This window comes from Bombus terrestris, chromosome 10 (assembly GCF_910591885.1).
Source record: "Bombus terrestris chromosome 10, iyBomTerr1.2, whole genome shotgun sequence".
NCBI lineage: Eukaryota > Metazoa > Arthropoda > Insecta > Hymenoptera > Apidae > Bombus > Bombus terrestris.
Genome location: NC_063278.1, coordinates 15,721,854 through 15,741,514, shown reverse-complemented (window position 1 = coordinate 15,741,514; position 19,661 = coordinate 15,721,854). Strand labels below are relative to the sequence as shown.

General features: G+C 32.8%; 1 protein-coding gene and 1 long non-coding RNA gene across 3 annotated transcripts; both read right to left on the bottom strand.

Moving 5' to 3' along the window:
- Positions 1-3,672: 3,672 nt before the first annotated feature.
- On the bottom strand, positions 3,673-12,561 carry LOC100648059 (odorant receptor 13a). Of its 2 annotated transcripts, XM_020864985.2 has the most exons (7): positions 12,427-12,561; positions 10,996-11,366; positions 9,995-10,331; positions 7,825-8,037; positions 6,817-6,930; positions 3,965-4,120; positions 3,673-3,858 (listed from the first exon to the last, which is right to left on the bottom strand). In XM_020864985.2, the coding sequence occupies exons 2-7, from the start codon at positions 11,250-11,252 to the stop codon at positions 3,808-3,810; spliced, it is 1,128 nt and encodes a 375-aa protein (XP_020720644.1). In that variant the 5' UTR covers positions 11,253-11,366; positions 12,427-12,561; the 3' UTR covers positions 3,673-3,807. The 2 variants fall into 2 exon arrangements, with proteins under 2 accessions (XP_020720644.1, XP_048265671.1); XM_048409714.1 differs by lacking the exon at positions 6,817-6,930.
- Positions 12,562-14,725: 2,164 nt separating this feature from the next.
- On the bottom strand, positions 14,726-19,399 carry LOC100647934. The gene is made up of 4 exons (XR_007225581.1): positions 19,363-19,399; positions 17,113-19,274; positions 16,868-17,046; positions 14,726-16,493 (listed from the first exon to the last, which is right to left on the bottom strand). It is a non-coding gene; the product is annotated as an uncharacterized LOC100647934 (long non-coding RNA).
- Between the last annotated feature and the right edge of the window lie 262 nt (positions 19,400-19,661).

The following is a 19,661-nucleotide window of genomic DNA, read 5'->3' as shown; positions in this document are numbered from 1 at the left end:
TAAATACAAATAACTCAATTAAAAATATGGAAACAAATGTCTAAAGTCCATAATTAAAATAATAATCACAGTATCACATAATGTTAATTTTTTCTTGTTTGTTTTAATTACTTTTATCGAAATTGTTAAATAGATAGTACATTTACATTGTACGTGCGAGAGTGAGGGAGCGAAAAGCTTGCAGACACACATGTATGCATGCTTTCCCTAGAGTGTATGCGAGCGTCGCAGGACGTCCAGGTCTCAGTTGAGACAAAAAGAGCGATCAGAAGAAAACAAAGAAGCAAGCGAATGTGTTGTCGAGTCCTTCAGAGAGTAACCTGCATGTAGAGCTAGATTTAGATAATTTGTAAAGAAATTTTAACTTTTTGTTCTCTCCAAATCCTCTCTATACTTTAACAGAACTTTTATACTTTTATGCTTTTATTGAATTATTACGTCTCTTCTTTCAACTAGCACTAAAAGTGCAGCACATGCTCTTTTTAAGTTACACGATATCTTCTTTAACGCGGTTTGATTATTTTTTCACGTGATCCATGTAACTATAAAACGAATATAGGATAAGAGGAATACTAAAAAAAACATATTTCATTCGATCACATCGTTTAACTTTCATGTACACCGACACAGTAGCTTCAATTCCCGTGAGGAAAAGTGTTGATGTATGACCTCAGCATTTTTCAGTATCAATAGCAGACGAATAACCCATTAATTGAATGTAATACATATCAAAGTCATGGTCGACAAATCTGTTTTTGTATTTCCATCTATTAGCTTTGACAGCATATTCACAAATGACAAATTCACAAATGTTGGAGCTATCGAAATATAATGATATCAACGATCGAATCTGGATCGAAAAAGGTTTGATTATTCACATATACGTTTAATATTTTATCTATTCAGACTATTTTTTCAATATCGTTAATGCCACTGTTCTCAATCCAACTGTAACAAGAAAGTGTAGTGTCATTTGATTCAACTGCACGAGCCAATCTATACTTGTGTGTCTCACTAACTATGCTCCGCCTCGTTATATGTCCGAAAAATTGTTTAACAGATAAGGATAAGATTTATGTGAAAGAAAATGAAGAAATTATATCATTTCAATGGAAATCTCGAAGAAGGCTCTAAGCACACTTGACACATTTCGACAGAAAGCTGTTCTTAAGTTACATTGTTCCATAAGTATCAAACCGAACTTGCTTTTCCCGTTGAACCACTTACGAGATACAACGTCAGCGTTTATCAGTTCAACATTATCTACATTCTGGTTCATAAGTATTAGGGCACTTCCTAAAAACTATAATCTTGCAAGATTACGACATGTAAAAGTAATTATACGTAGGTAGCGGATATAATAGTCTAAGGTATTCGATGAAATAAGAGATCTTGAAAGTTTTGATAATTTTCTAATGATTTTTCGAGTTCACTTAAAATCACAGAAGTGTCCTGATACTTATGAACCGAAATGTACAGCGTGTTCAGACAAACTATCTGCAATTTGGGTATTTTGTAAAAGTGACTGTAGAACCACGTGCTTTACCATTGATTTAACTTTGACCAAAATGTGCTTTAGACCCTTATACGAGATTTTCATTCGTTTCATCTAGGTGGAGATGCGGCGACTGCAATAAAGCGAATGTACTTTGCTTCTAAAGGGTTAGAGAATCTGATGAAATTCATGGCACATCTTACACAAGTAAGCGCATGTTCGACCAGAAGTCATGTTTCAGTCGTGTTGAAAACGGAAAACTTTCAAAGCAATGCTACAAAAGGACGAGAAAAAGGAAGACGGAAGGTAAATCATAAAAGTTTGTCGAAACTACGTGGAAGAACAGCAATGTATTAGAAACTGTGAGAGAGCTAACCGAGACATAGTTTCTCTGTAAAGAGTTTGGTAAAAATAGAACAAAACCTTTGAATCTATGGTTTAAAATAAATTGCGTGAAAATGTTCCTTACAATTTGTTTCATCGTTTTCTAAGTGTTTACATGATTCTGAAAAATCAATGGAATTTTGAATAGAGTGAAGTAGTCATATCGATACGGAATATCGTTTCGTTCTTCGAATGTCATTCTCGCAAAATCAAAGGATCTTTACGAGTATTCGATAGTATTCGCTCAATTTAAGCTCATTTTTATATTTTTAACGCTATGAACAGTTTTTAACATTGAATTAACATTGAAAAAACATAAATTGTACTTAACTAAATAGTCAAATATGAAACACTGACACCGGCTACAATATTTTTCCGGAAAACAAACAAAAGATAGTTTTATTTTTTTCACTGATCAAAGAACGTTAGTTATAAACACATTTTTTTTTTTTGAATTATTTGCAGTAATCGTATATCCAAGTGCAAAACTCTGCACCAGCACATTTGTTACACCGAACCAGACATTCGATCCACGTATCTCCATCAGAATACTACGAAAAAAGTTCTTGGCAAAATAAACACTTGCAGAGCGAGCAGTGAAACAGTCTATAGCCGTTTGACAGATATTCATTTGTCAGACTTTTAAAAATTCTCTGTTAGGTATGCTATTCCATATTTGGCCACTTCCTTCTATAAATATAAGCAAGCAAGTTAAGATATTTTCAGCTTTTTAAATTGAGTTCTATTGCGTATATTTTAGATTCAAAATTTATCGTACAAAAAGATCTTTACCGATATAAAATAGAAGTTATTTATTCCAAAAAATAGAACTAGTTGCACGGAACAGTGTATCTGCGATAAATTCTTTCCTAACTGATAGTTCAGGAAACAGAGCGGTACACAAACTAATATTACCTTTTACAACCACAATTTCTCATTCGAGGCGCAACGTGAAATACTACGTATCCACCGATCTTTGACAACAGATCAATTTTAAAAAATATTTACGATCCACGACGGTGTGATAAATAAATCCATACAAAAAGAGAAAATTGTTAAATTTCGCTTATCTAAAAGACATAAATTTTTCTTACCGCAAAACTTCCGCCCTCGATATTTGTTACAAATATATTAGAAAAAAGATAGCTATTCTTGTCTTCAAAATGACGATGATGGCGTTGAAATGTTTTAAGAAAACAACGGTAAAAAATTTCTTCTTCCTACGGTGTTTATCGTTCAAAATCACTCAAGTTATGCCTGAAACGCTTCTTATATCGCTAAAAACAAATACAGTGTTTAGATGTCCTTTACACACTAGAACAACCTGTACATTAATATGTTTAATCGACTATTTTTCTCGTACCATTGACATCTTTGGGAGCATTTATTTAGATATGAAGACTACGGTGGAAGAAAACGATAAGTCGCATTTTCTATTTTTTTTATAGAACGATAGCTTTTAAATTCATTACATTGTCAATTAGTCTCGTGTTATTAAAATTGTTCTCTTACTTGATTTTGACACTAAACACGTGTTCTTTTTCCATCCTTCTCATAATTTGAAAAAACAGTGCAAAATATTGCTTGTGTTAATATCAAAATATTGAAGGACATTAAAAATAAAGTTGATATTTACATTATTGTCTGGATAAGTTTTACTTTTAGTTTTTTTATATTAAAATATGTTTTTTTTTTTTTTTTTTTTTTAATTATATAGCGACATTGAAATAAAAAATCAACGAAAATGTACTTATCACGTTTCTTTTCCGTGATCTTCATACGAATCTTCCACATTTAGCATTTTCTTTTGTCTTTATTTTTACATATACGACATATTGTGCCTTCCTGTGCTATAACAATTTTTTACTAATTAATTTAAGATACGTAAATTACGATAAACTATTGTATAGTATTTACGAATCTCTTTCTCAGGTCATTGCAAGTAGTACCGATATATATGATCCTGAAGCTTTCATAATCTAAAAGTAGAAAAAAATGTTATTTCTTCGGCTGAATTATCGTCAATTTTCTCGCAAGTATTTCAAATGACATATTATATCAAAACACATATTATAAACAGCTTACAGCCGCAAAGGTTGACATGGAAAGATTTGCAAATTTCCCAAGAGTGAAACTAAATCCTCTTTGAGATCTTAATATCACAGGTATTAAAAGTCGGCTTTTGCTTGGATGTGTATCGTACCAAAGAAATTCATATGCAGTGTCCGCGATCAATTTACTCTAAAACGAAATGGAATTTTAGGGATAAGATATCAAAAAATAGGGTAAAACGGAGATTATATACGGTTATACACCTAGTTAACGTTTTTGTAAATTAGAATATATGTATATATATGCGTAGAGAATATTTACATATTACGGTCAACATATCTTTAGTTCCTTTTTCAATTTGCAATTTTAGATTCATAACTCAAAATTGCACAGCTTTGTCATTATAATTAATGAACGCGACGTCTCACGAAAGTATTCTACTTACCACAAGACTTTTTTATGAATACATTGCGTGCATTATACGTAAGTTTTTGAAGTTTTATTCGCGGTGTAATGTAGTTTACGCACGATTATTGTAGTTATAATAGCAAAATTAAAAAATGATTCGAAAATGTATCTGGAAGTTACAAGACATTCATTGCAGACATACGCTTGGTGAAGAATTAGTATACATAGTATGACATGAAAAGTATGTAGTAGTCGTAGACATACGAAGGGTCCGCGGGAAAAATGGGGAATGTCGAACTTTAGTATTTCTCAAAGAACGAAAATTTATTTTTCGATTATAATGTCACAATTTCATATTTCCTCGTAGACATTACATCAAAATAAGACAGCTTATTCTTCATTTTATACCCCGTTTTACCCTATATGAGATACTTGTATTTTTAAAAAACGCATCATCACGTTGAAACTTATGTTGGCATACTTATTATTCGAATTAGCAATTCTGTTAGTTTAATTGTGCAACTAGTACTTGAGGTTTCGAGTATTGCTTACATTATATGTAACGCGCTATAAATGAAAAAAGTTGACATACGGAATACCAATCGACTTACTAAAGGTCATAAAAGATGAGGAATATCAAACTTTTTATTAAATATATGATTCACGACACTGCAATTTCATTTATAGCCAATATCAGCGATCGGTGTATGTCAATTTTATTATTATTTGGATGTAAGATAAAATTATTTAGTCTACTATTATTTTCCGGCTTGGATAAACGAACTTTTGTTATCTTTTCTCACTTGTTTTTATTATATCTTTCTGTCGTGATTTTACCCAAATAATAAGCGTCAACTGAAGTTCCAACTCGACTTTAGATGATATTTCATAATCGACAAACCAAGACAAAAACTGGAATTATTCCTTAGAACGTATCAATGGACTTTATTAGCTTATAATTCAATATTAACTAGAAACTGAAAGGGAAAACCAAACACGTGCGTAATAACCAGGCAGGAAATCAATAAACTTCTCCAACTCAGAAAAATGATAGATTAATACATATGGAACGGATAATGCATATATTATATGTATATAACAACAATAAAAACACTATATTTATATCTTCTGTTTGTTTAGCTCTACCTATGGTTATACTTTAAAGAAATTCAAGCTGATTTTCAACCCTCCGATTGAAAAATAAATATTTAAATTTAAGCGTACATCGCTTTGTTGAAAATTTAAAGTAGCTAACTGTGAGCCATCTGTCACTCATATATACTCGTGTATTATCGAACATGAATTTATATACGCACAAATGTAATAAAATGTAGTAGAAAATAAATAAAATATAAGTCTTAAAATTCATCAAATTATTGAAAGAATGTACGATAATTATACGAGAAAGATTACATTTCTAAAAGAAACAACTTTATTTCAATCTCATCGAAATATTATAGATTATTCTAGTACAAATTTATTTAACTGTTGTCACTCTTAAAATTTACCGGCTTACCGTGCTTCTCAATTCCCATGTCCTCGTAACTATATTAACGTGCTAATTAACATTTGCCAATTGCTTCATTATCATATGCAAATCGTATTCAACTATGTTTGGAAGGCAATAACCAAGTACGCAAATAAATTAATAACTAATATTGCTATACAGGTTACCCGTAAAATGTACTTTCCAGTTAGTGGTATAATTCTCTATAAAAAAGTAAATAAAGAACAAACAATTTTTTTAACAAACAAAAAATTGATTTTAAAATATACATGCATTTAATATTATCAGATCGACCAGATTGACAGCTCGTGTCAATGGCAAGGCGCTAATATATAGTATAGATTTAAGAATAGATGAAAAACTACAACATCCAGAATGTTTATAAATATAAATATACAAACGAAAAGAGGAATATGTACTGCAACATTTTGCTTTCAAAGTAATCCTGGTCGTGGCATTTTCGAAAGTACATATATATATATATATATATATATATATATATATATAGTTGTCAAAAATTTATATTTTATGCATTGTTATTTGTGAAGGAAATTGTAGATTTCAACGGAGAATCAAAGAGTTCAAGTAGGTGATACGTTTTCAAATCGGACGTCTATTCAAAGCCGAAAAAGTAGGATGTACGATAAAAATAAAGATATTTAATAATCTATGTAATGATAAGAACAAAGATAACAAAACCTCCTGTATACGATAATAATCATCTTCAACTATATAAGTAAAAGATATTGGAGAAGCTTACTGCATATTGCATTCTTGTTGTTACATAATGTTTAACAAATTAGTATTTTCTAAATTAATATTTGTATTATAAAAACGAAATTGAACTATGTATTATAAAAGTATCATCTAACATAGATCGTAATATCAATTATCATTTCGTTATGCTATCCGTGGTAATCGCATAACCAGAAATTGATCGATTTGGTATTTCAGTACATTGTTTAATAACCTTGATATTCAGGTACTCTCCAGCGAAGCAATATACAAATGCTTCCGAACAAACGGAGATATAGAATACAACGCATTTCATGAACATAGGGAATCCATTCTCAATATGTATTATCTGTAACACACAATGTCTTAAACTTCTTTTATACATACTGTATATGTAGAATGTTTTCGGCTGGTAGCACAATTCGAAACGCGATAAATTTACACGAATCAATATATCGAAGATCCAGAATGCCTTCTTTTCGTACGATGCGTTAATTCCGAATAAATAGAAAATTCGTCCAGTGTAGGTGTATTCATGTATGATTTCATCTACGTCTAAACTCACCTAAGTCTGTGTCTAAAATATCTTTATGATATTCATATCGTTGTTCGGATTTTAGATGTTAGTAGATAATAAGGGATGAACAATGAAATAAAGGCTAGCATTTGATATATCGGTACAAGTTAATATAGCGTATACAGGACAAGTAAGAACATGTGGGAAGTGCGGCAGGGGCTGATTCAGCACAGTTTGAGTTACAGCTTATTTTGTAACGCTAGACATTAGGTGGTTCAACTCAGTAGTCGGATATCTCGAAAAATGGATAAGTCGTGGTAACTACGTTTCCTGATCAGCTCGCTCTGCAGACCTCGACCCATTCTATCATTAGTTGTGGGAGCATTTAAAAACTCTCGTTTATAAGACGTCGATTAACGTTATTGAAACTCTTTGTCAATGTGACGATCAAACTTGCCAAGAAACACGTGCAAGCTGTTCGAACAAATTTGACAATTTATAATGCGACGCATTCACGCTTCTACTGAAATTGGACTTGGTCATTTCTAGCAATTTCTCTGAGGGTAAACAACTATTACGACACAAAACAAGCTGTTAATTCAAAACAGGATCATATCGGGCATGTGTTTACATGAACTTTCCTCATTGTCATTGTCATTGTCATTGTCATTGTCATTGTCATTGTCATTGTTATTGTTATTGTTATTGTATCGGTGCATTACTTACAAGCACTATGAGATAACCCAAGCAACAAATAATTAAAGTATTCGTTATAAGTTGACTAAGCGCTATATAAGTAAAGAACTTTTCAATTTTCTCTGCAAATAAAATAATTTCTTGATGCCTGCTAATGAAGAACTTTAGTTGCTTTTCATTTTTATAAGAAATTGCTGACGATGTCTGACACATAACATCGATTTGACAACCTATATGAAGTACCTAAAAATGACAAATAATAATATAAAATTGTTAAATAAAACAACCCAAAGAAGTATACACTTTCAAGGCAAAATACTTTAAAAGATATTCCTACTCGATGCTTTACAGAGTTAATTTTTATTATTCGTATACTAATATACTTGAACTTGATTAATTAACGATTACCGATTGGATATGAATGTACAATTAGCAGGACGATTATTCTACGCGGAATGAAATTTTTCAGTTTAAGGTTTCTTCGAGAAAATAAGGTTTAAACATGTCTAGTTAAGAATTGTACATGCGCGTACTAAATTTTCAAATTGATTTTTCTTGCAAACAAAACGTCTTGCGAAGAAATGTTATTCTACATTTTCGACTTACTTTTACACGTAGAATAACTTCCTGCCGATTATTTTCTCCTGTTCAGCCCGGAATTAGCCATGTTCAAGCATACTTGATAAATTTTCAAAATGAATTTGCCAGAAAACGGGGCCTCGAAGAAGAGGATCTTATTCTACATTTCTGACTTATGTATCTACGTAGAATCATCCCTCAATCGGTTGATCACGTTATGCGCGACATCCTATACATACAGGATGATTCATTTTAACCAATCAACGTAAATATCTCCTAAACTATGGGTTATTTGAGGAAGTGTTTCAAATACAACTTGTTCTGTTTCGAGCAGATCGTCTTACGCTAACCCTGAGAATGAAACACCTTGTCTACCACATACACAGCTGTCGCACAATCGTCGAAAAAAATGGATTTTACGAAGCGCATTATATCTCTCACACGGGAACATTGCATTTCGTTGCATACGAGATACGAGCAGTCACGTGAATTACAGTCATCAAACTTGACATCTGCCCACCGTTGACGGCAGGCAGCAAATGGTACAACATCGTCTGTCATGCGTTCGATATGGGCATTGCTGTATTCTATCTATTCCTACGGATCTGATCATAGACCTGTCGACTTGTCATTTGTTTTTTATGAAATAATGGATAGCCTTTACAATTTTCAGTGTTATTTTTTACGTCCCCGTATCAAACTAGAAACGCAATTCTCTCGTGCAGCTACTCCTACAGCAGCAAGACTTTCGAAAATTAAAAAGCCTCTAGCCATTCGACCTCGTACGAAGAAAAAGAGGTCTTTTCGCCGAAAGAATCCTCATCGCGCCATGCAAAGGTCTCGATTACTTGCGACCTACGTTGGCACATCGGTTAAAAGGATTTGTCATAGATGAAATTCATCAAACATTGATCGAAATATATAGAACGAGTTAAAGTTTACTTTAAAGCGTATGAAATGCACATGTATTCTATATATAATCTTCCAGTAGTTTTTTTTCCGTTTTCAATAATGTATGACTGAAGATCGAAATTTCATCCATCTTGTTCGTGTGAATATTTATTGCCTATTATACTGAAATTTACAAAGAATAAACCCAAGCCCTGTTTCAAATCGATCCTTGCGACAGTGATTGTTTCAACGCTCGTGTAACTACGATCCTAAGTAAAAGATCGTAAATGCCAGAAGATAGTTCGCCACAATAAGATAAGAAACAAAATGTTTTAGTTGAAACGTTCGTTTCAAAAACGAATAGTTTAGGAGATAATTGGGTAGTTCACTGTACATACATGTACATATGTACATATGTACTTCAGTATATACAAAAGTTCCAAAATATTAGCTATTTCAATATTTTTAAAAATCTTATCAAATATGTTGTTCATAGCTGATTTACTTAATAGAGATACTATCTTAAATTAAAAAACTAAACTAATAAATGAACAAAAACAACGAATGTCCACTTATGTTACCTTTTAACATTAGAAAATAATGTTGTTCTTATTTGATTCGTTAAATTGTATTAAAAGATTATTTCTAAAGTACGTGAAAATTAAATTTTATATTTTATCCCATAAGCAGAATCGAATAGTATTGAAAAAGTATTTATATTAATACTTACTATCATCAAAAGGAGACCTGTGAATACAGCAAATATAAAAGCTGACGATGCTTGATAAAAATATTGTACAATTATCACAAGCTCGAAAGTGGGCGATTTGCTAGTATCGAAGGGCAAATCCATTTTTAATAAAAGTTCTCGAGGTGCCGTTGCATTAACTCCTTCGGAAGTAAAAACGCCGATTACGTAAAAAACCGTGGATGCTATAGTGGTACTTATTATAATATTCGTCAAACGATAACACCAATGCGCTGTTTTCGATATTAAGTTATTTGTATCCATAACAGCATATGTTTGGCACTCTTCTTCCATGGTTGATAAAATACTGTGAAGCAGGCTGTGAAATAATATTTTGGATATAAATCCTTGTGTGATGCAACATGTAGAATTAAATATTAATAAATTTAGTATTTAAATATTGTTAGAAATGAGTATGTTATAAGTGAACTGTATCGACTGTAGTATCACAAATTTTACAAGCTAAATTTACAAGTTATTTCGTATAAAAAATTTAAAGCACGATATATATTTTGTATATGATGCCACAAGTGCAAGAAATTTTCTAAGGATATAATTATTTTCCAAGTCGTTCGTTCTAAATTCGTCGTTATTTTATTACATTGCTGAAAGTTAATATGCCTAGAAGAAATAGACAGTTCGATGAAATAATTAGACCAAAGAAATAATTAGTTTAACTTTCGCAAAGAAACGCATCCATTAAAGGATTGTGTTTTAGTTGAAAAATTAAGTAACAAATTCGACCAATATTTATTGCGTAGTATATCTCTGTCTGTTCGCAGACTTGTATTGTAAACACGCTTATAAATTTAGTTAAATTACGAACTTGGTAGCTGTTTTAGCGCGTCAAATTCACGTGACTAACATTTGGCGAATCCCTATGAATTTCTATCTTTAATACTTATTTATAGCGAGATCACAATTTTCTCCGACAACCTACATCTAAATATCTGTCTGAAGAATAATGAGAATAAACAACTTACCCTTGATGTGTCCAAGCAATAACTAATTTTATACATACTAAACTAAACGGCAGGCAAATACTTATATTATCTATTATTTCTATAAGAGTCTGAACTTTGTAATGCTTGATTATATAATTGTATTGATGAGTCTGTCCTACACCAAGGACGATCATCCAAAAGAGTTTACATAAAACTGAGAGTGGGGCTCCTGGCCAAGACGCAGCATAATGAAGGCCGTACTTGACGGACCGACTGATTGTATTAATTGGAGCCATTTCATACTAATTGATTGTTTCCTTCTGCTTCTACCGTTTGAAACTTTGACCTTTCATTGATAAAATTCCACCAAACGAGCTACTTTCCCATTCCATTCCACCACTATCACTAGACTGCGGATTTTTATACATTTAAGGGACGTTTAAAAGCAGAAAGATGCATAGAATGCACATAATACGCTAAAATACACAGTTGCGGATAAAGGGAAGTTTAGTTTCGAAATTTTCGTAACTTTCGTAAGGCTTTTTTATCATATCGATAACAATCATCTATCCTGTGTTATACAGTGAATTTCGACATATATGTATTTGGGACATATCGGGACTAGCGTTTTTTGACTCGATTAAGCGACTATTTCTATTATGCGAATTATCAGATACGTAAATACCGTAGTCAAAATTATATAAAACGAACTACAGCTTGAATGAATAATGAAGCGTTTATTTAAATATTTGTAAAGTAAATGTCTAATACGTATATACATATTCTTCGTGCAAAACTATCTTCATTCTTTGTCAATAACCATCGATATTATTAATGTTTTCATCAATGCAATTCTTTAGAGTCTCCATAAAAAATCCAATTACAAGAAAATGCACAACGTATTAGGAAAGATACGTGAACATCGTTGACTCAATTTATATAAAAACCATGCTGTCACATTTACGAACAGAAGAGGAATGCAAAACATAAACAATGCGTTCGCGAAAAGATGGCAAGGCAGAGAAATACATTTTGCCCGAAAGTGTCACGTTGCAAATAAGATCATATTGCAATATAATATAGCGACAGCGAAGAGTTAGTCTTCTTGTTCCTGCGCCCTGTGCTGTCCCATTTGCTATCTTTCGCATACATCACCTGTCCCAACTAAACGACACGTTATTAATTAATTAATTTAATTAATTAATAGAAGATAACTAGGACAATTCGTTCCTTTAGGTTCTGTTCTTTCAACACTGTTTCATATAAAGTGTTGCACAGATTAAGCGATGGCTCAAACAAGCGAAATCCACTGTATATTATGGTGGTACACACACACACACACATATATATATATATATATATTTCTTTTATTATATATAAATCAGCTGCTTAAAATTATGGTTTTATTTTATTCTTCTTATTTTACAAACTTTCTTTTGTCCGCCACTGTCCGTACAAAATATCCAGCACCTGACATAATATTTAACAGGCAAAATAAACTTCTGCTTAGGTGCGACTTTTTAAATTATTTTCAGAAAAATATGAATTTGCATAAGAATCCGCACTCGGACTATCACCATCGACAGATTTATAAAACATGAACGTGCTGCTACACCTCGTCACGCTAGACTGAAAATTTTGTAACAAAATTACACTTCTAGCGTTCAAAGTTGTGGAACTTATTCGCTATTGATAAGCATTTGCTCTTTCCGTACGCGATGATCGCATAAATGTTGCAAATAATATTAAAGTGATTGCAGGTTTGCTGGGAACAGGCGCAACTACAGAAAGTGCTGCTCGAGTTGTAATGCAATCTCAATTTTATTTGCAGCGGAAAGTGATTTTCATAAAAGATACAAGTATAAATGTACGACAGGCACAGGTGAGCGCACGATAAATTATTTGAGTCACGCGATGAAGAAAATTCACGAGAAACTGGCAAACATCGTGGAATAAGAACTTGCGTGCAAAATTTCTTAAACTTCGCTAGTTTACTACTAAACCGGGAATAAACGCATTTTCTTTCATTTGTATACAATATTATTGAATCGTTTGTTTTCGGAACTTTAATTTTAGAGTGAATAATAATAGTGGCAGTTCTGTACGTATTATTTAGTATTTTTAGTATTTTACATTCAAATATTACAAATAAAGAAAGTGTTTCATAAGACCAAAGACAAAAACAAAAGGTAACAAGTGCCTCCACTCCTGATTTGTTAGTGCTTTTTGTATTATGTGTATTCTGATATTATAATACAAAGATATAATTTTATAAGTTTAGAATTTCCTAAAATTCAAGCAATAATTTTTACATTATTATCTTTTGTCATATAAAAACTACGAGTGCTTAATTTTTCAGCCATCATTTCGTTGCTAATTTGTTACGTTATTGTTTAGCATTTAACATTATTGTAACAAAATTACCATATGCAAAATTGTAAATTTTGCATATGGTAATAAACGCAATAAAAGACGATGCTTTTATTTCATACGTATGTACTGCTAGCAACATATCTTGCTCCACAAGAATCTATTTTTGCGAATAAAATGTATTCGAATTTAATGCACTTAAAAATGAACCACAAGTTAAACTATTTCATCTTATCATTGGAATGAAATTTAGAAAATATCTGTCTTGTTTCAATTATTATGATTATTTATTTTATGTAAAAGAAAGTATTTAAAAAAAATTAAACGTTTTTCGTATAATTAGTGAATGTTATAATATTAATTACATTCTACAGCGTTAGTAATTAGTGTCGGTAACCATTGACCATTTGACCAATGACCATTTGCTTTTGGACATCTGTTAGTAGAGCGGAGACAGAAATTTTTCTCTCGTAATAGCTTTTGATCGATTTTGTTCCACTAGCTATATGTTATTTGTACCGCGAAATAAACGAATAATACGCATAACACGCTTAACACGCTTAACATGCTAAAGTCCGAACAAGTTTTAGCTTGAACCGCAGCATAACGATAATGATAATACAAGTTTTGAAAACAAAAGAAGGACTTCTTGTTTCACGTTCTCAATTTTCATATTAAAATTCTTTTACATACTTACAATGTCCGATATTCTAAAAACTAATCGAAAGAAATAGTTAACATTTTACTGTTGCAGGTTACGCTATCAATAAACATTTTCTATAACGTTTTATAAATGAAAAACTTGTTCGGGATTTGGAGTGGCCGTCCGTTTATGACTCGGTCGGCAAATGAAATGAAAGAAATGCACATATTAATGAATTAAGAAACTATTTTAAGTGTGGCATATAACGTCAGTTTTGTACCAGCAGGAACTTGTATCAGGCAATTTTTTACTAGCTTTAACAGTATAAATTGCTCCTTTAAAGACATATATTCCATATGTTTCAAGAAAACAAAATGGATCATACATAATTTAATAAAATAATACGAAACAAAAAGTGTTGTGAATTTATTATTTTCTTATAAAACAAAAGAAACTTTTGGGACAACTTAATACATATGTAAATATATAATGGATTACGTACATTTATGTACATGAATTTTTCACACTAGTTCACACCTTCTTCTTTCTTGTTTCTCCTTATTTCTTTATACCGTAAATTTATAAGAGACTTGGGATTTCAGGATAATCCATCAGAAAAGTTTCGATGCGTTTTTTAGATTTTTACACGAATGTCTGGGACAGTATTGTGTATAAAAATGTTATATGAGCAAATTTATTATTTATTAATTATCTATTTACTATAATTGATTAATTATCTATACGTGCGTGCGTGCGTGCGTGCGTGCGTGCGTGCGTGTGTGTGTGTGAATAAGTGTAATTAAGTATATAATGTATAATACATATCTGATTATATAAAAGAATGTCATACAAAAAAGAGTTACAATAATACGTCACAGATCCACTTGCAATCGTCCACAGATCCACAGATCAATCCACAGATCCACGTCATATCGCTACAATTACAATAGTAAACTTTCGCAAATCGCAAATTGAAATCAAATAAGAATAAACTTTGCGGTGAATCTTTTAGAAAGAATAAGAATGCGAATGAATCGTATTATGGCTCTGTAAAGAAGAAATAAAAGAGACGAAGAAAAAGTGGAAAAGAAGGAAAGGGAAGTTTCGTATAGTCCGGTGCTTGCTGGATTCATCAGTAAGATTTCTTAGTTAGCTCGTGCCTTAGATACGGGAACAATGGGAGTATTCCCGGGTCAGAGGATGTATTTGTAAGAATTGGATGGTTAGACGAGGACTTGTGCGAAAATTGTTCTGCCGTGATCCCTCTGCTCGCCACTATGGGAGGGTCACCATAATATAAAATGAATTTCATTCGAATCTTTTGTACAGAAGTGCAATACGCGAGAGAGAACTATATTGACGAAAAAATGAGGGTCAATTTCGCCAATGTTTAGGAAATATCACTTCTCTTTGTTATCTAAGATGTCAAATATGAGGTACGGTACTGTTGTCAAAGAATAATTTATGACATTATCGTTTAACGTATACGACACACGCGAACGTTCAGGGTAAATATTATGGATATTTATGTATAAACATATAGATGTTGCTTATAGGGTTGATCCTAAACATCAAACAATGGAAAACGTTCGAGGACCTTATGAACCTTCAAGATGAGAAAATGCTCTTAGAGAGGATCATTACGATATTGTAATTACAGCTAATTGAATTACTACGAAATTGTAGTATAATGTAAACAAATTACAATGTAATTTAAATTAGCACACTTTCCACCAATTAGAAACATCAACATCCACACCTACGTACAACCTTTCGTCAATAACAAAATAAACAAATTGGCGCAAAACAAATGAGTTTCTCCGAATGTAACATAAGTAGTTTAAATCGTTTTTTTGATACGTCCAATAGTTAACGAGTTAAAGTTAGATTATAGTTCTTATTTACCTATAATATATACTTTTCATATATAATATAAATTTTCTTTTCCTTCGTACGAATGTGTGCGCTGTGCTATTAAAACCCAACAATTAATAATACTCCATTCACCTATGACAGCTGGCGGTTGTCGTCTGGTGTCACGTAGTCGTGACTTTACTCTGCTATCTGTCGTCGAACCGCATTACTCGTATGTGGCGCTATTTCCATAACTCATTTTAGGTAAATTCGCTAAAAACAGTTCGCTGCTTCCCGAACGTAATAACTAAGATCAGCTGATTTTCATTTCACGAAACATTTTATAATTGTAAAATATATGCTGTCTCGATAATACTGTTTCCCTATACAACATCTCATAATGACGAGGAAATATACGCAGATCTATTGTCGGGCATAGATAATTATAACTATAGTAACTTTGATATTAAGTATCGTTAAGTAACAGTGATAATAAATCGTCGGACAGTGGAAGTGATATCATAGAAAGACGATTTCGAAATGTGCAGAGATGAGTAATTAGTGATTCTGACGATGATGGTGTGTGTAGTTTCTGATGAGTTCGACGGTGATGAAAGTGAATGGTCGCAAAATGATTCCAATCCCGTTTTCCATGACTGCATGGAACAATCTGGAATACAAACACTATGTGAACATTTAGATGTAAGATCGAGCGTAGAATTATTTATTGAAGAGGAAGTGCTAAACTTACTTGCAAGAGAAACAAATCGATATTATCATCAACAAAGCAATCATAATGAAAAGAAAAAGGACAAGGCTTGGACTGATACCGATGTCGTAGAAATGAAGAAATTTTTGGGATTAATTATCATAATTATCATAATTTTTGGGATGTGTAAAAAAATCAGAAAAAGATGAATATTGGTCTACAAACCCGGTACTGTGCACAGCTATTTTCGGAAATACGATGAGCAGAAATAGATTTCACGAAATATGGAAGTATTGTCATTTTAGCGACAACGAACACATTTACTGATACATTACCAGTATAAATCAATAGGTACAATTTGAAGAGTGACGGTATTTTAGTCTGCTGTGTATCAGCTTTTCCTTCAGTTTTCGAGTCGTTTAGATTTTTCATTTTTAATTCAGCTTGACACGAAAAGTGCCATAAATGATTCGACCAACAATTTCAGTCTTCGTATTCCTGCTAGTTTGTCTGCCTGTAAAGATCATTTCGTTTAAAATCTGACCGTAAAATCTCACTGCATATATCTGTATATACCTACCGTATTGAGGGATCATGATAGTCTCGTTTGATTGTTGTAACGGTTCAAAAATTCTGCAGCGAAAGTTGTTAGTAAAATATTAAATATAAATAAGGATGTATTGTTCAGCAACAACCCTTCAGAGTTCTTAGGTTTAGATTTTGTTTTGTGCAGAGTCCTGCAAGTTCGATTCCTTTCAGTCGTCTTAATGGATTAGTTTTGTGATCTGAGTCGGTTGATTTGGCTTGTTTTGTAGTCCGAGTTTATGTGCTACCGCACGTTTTCTTGCATATTGGTACACCCATTTCGTATTAAGGTGTATGTGCAGATCATCATTTCTGACGTACGAACGGGCTGTTGACGATCCTATCCTTACTGCAAACGATCTGTCTTCCGTAAGTCTTAGTGCATATGAGGACCTTAATGTTTAGATCTTCAGACAAACGGACACAAAATTTGACCAGCGGAGAAGTCTAATATGCAACTGTTAATACATAATATGATAAATGATCAGTCAGTTCTTGGGACTGAACAAACAGCGTTAATAAAATTTATTACACTAGACGAAAGGGAATTTTGATTAATATTAAATATCAGAATGCATCGTATAAAACAAATAGCACAAATACCTTCTCTGATGAAACAAAGTTTGATTTACTAGAAAATAAGGAAAAATATTTTATCAGAAATATTATAAAAGATTGTTTATTCATGAAAAAGTCTAATCTACAATCACTCGCTTGCAATGTATGACATTGTTTAATTTGTTTCTACGTCGCCTTTAATATTAGATAATAAGATGTATGTGGATCCATCAAACAAAAATCTATTTAAAATGACACTGATAATTAAATAAATCGAGTCGTGGTCATGGACACCTGTAATGATTCGAGGATTTGAGGAAACTATGAAATCAATGGTTCATGAACGATTGTACGTATACCATCTCCGATAATCAGTATTACCATACGTATCAGAAATTTCAATATTCAATTGTAATCCAAGTCCGCTTAACAAAAAGGCCCCACTGCCTTCTCCGCTACGTGGCCAGATCCTTTAGACAAAGTTTCTATTCTTTGACAACGCAACGTTGGATCGGTCACCATCGGTAAACTATCTCGCGCTATGACTAAACAGTCATATCATCGACATCGCATAGCTCTGTAAGTCGCAGAGCTATCAACTTTTCGAACATTCGCTCAAGCATTCTGCCTTACTAGAGGATTAGAGGTCCTTACTGGAGAGCTCGGCCCAATTATAAGTTGTGAACAAGACTAAATAGCGGTGGACTATCTGCCATTATATCATCACGACGATACATTGCCGGTAACATGGCCAACCTAGCATGTTTCTCGCTCTTGGCAACCATGCTTACCCAAATATTATTTGCGTTTGGACACAGCATTCTTTTACGATACTAAACGCATACCTTCTTAATCGTTGCCTCTCAAACCAATACTACATAGTTTCTAGGCGTTTCAACGTACTCCGCTAACGTTAACCGATTTCGAACAGAATTTCATGCACAAAAATACTCCGTTGCTGGTACCGCCAAATACTTTCAAGTGCCTCGAATCGTGACAGGCAACTGCCACAACTTCGCACACTGCTTATGCTCTGCCGCCAGACACCTCCAGGACAGTATCTCTAGGAGTCGTAGCTTTTATTCATACATGCAAATGCATGCACACAAGAGGTAAATCTATATATTAATATAAGTAAAAAATATGAACATGCGAAATATGAATATATGGATATACCGTCCTGTATACCTTCAAGTTATGGATGACTAAAGAAACTGTTCAGAGTGTTTCTCAGAGAAACTGTTCTTTCTACAAAAGAATTTCTTAACATTACCCTGGCAAACCGATGGATAGATGAATGACGTGATGAATCCACTGGATTTTTGATTTTGGGGTCATTTATTGTGTATTTAACGCGATTGACAACTTTATTGTGTATTTAACGCGAGCAAACAACGTATACGATCTGTAAGAAAAAGTGCAAAATAGAGTTGAAGTTGTTCGAAGAATACCTGATACAATTTTGAGCCAGTACGGAAGTCAATGTTAAGGCGTGCAGCAGCTTGTTGAACCACGAGGCGAACTCTTTGTGCGTTTTCGTTAAACGTAATACACAACTCGAGTAAGTACCAGGTATGTAAATATGAAACCGGAATTTTTCTATAGAAAATACACGTTTATTGTATGAAAATGATTAAAAATATTTTATTCGAAGTATTGCCCATCGTTAGCTATACATTTTTCCCACCTGTCTGGCAATTGGTGGATGCCACGCCAAAAAAAACTGTCGCTTTTTGGAGGCAAACCAGTCATCGAGCCATTTTCGTACATTTTCGTAAGAAGCGAAGTGCTGGTCAGAAAGTGCGTGTCCCATCGATGCAAATTAAATAGTAATCGGACGGAGCCAAGTCTGGTGAGTAAGCCGCGTGCGAAAGTATTTCCCAACTGAACGCTTCGATCGTTTCCTTGACCGGTTTTGCTGTATGTGATGGTGCATTATCACGAAGCAAAATTACTTTGTGTTGCCTTTTTTGATATTCTGATCGT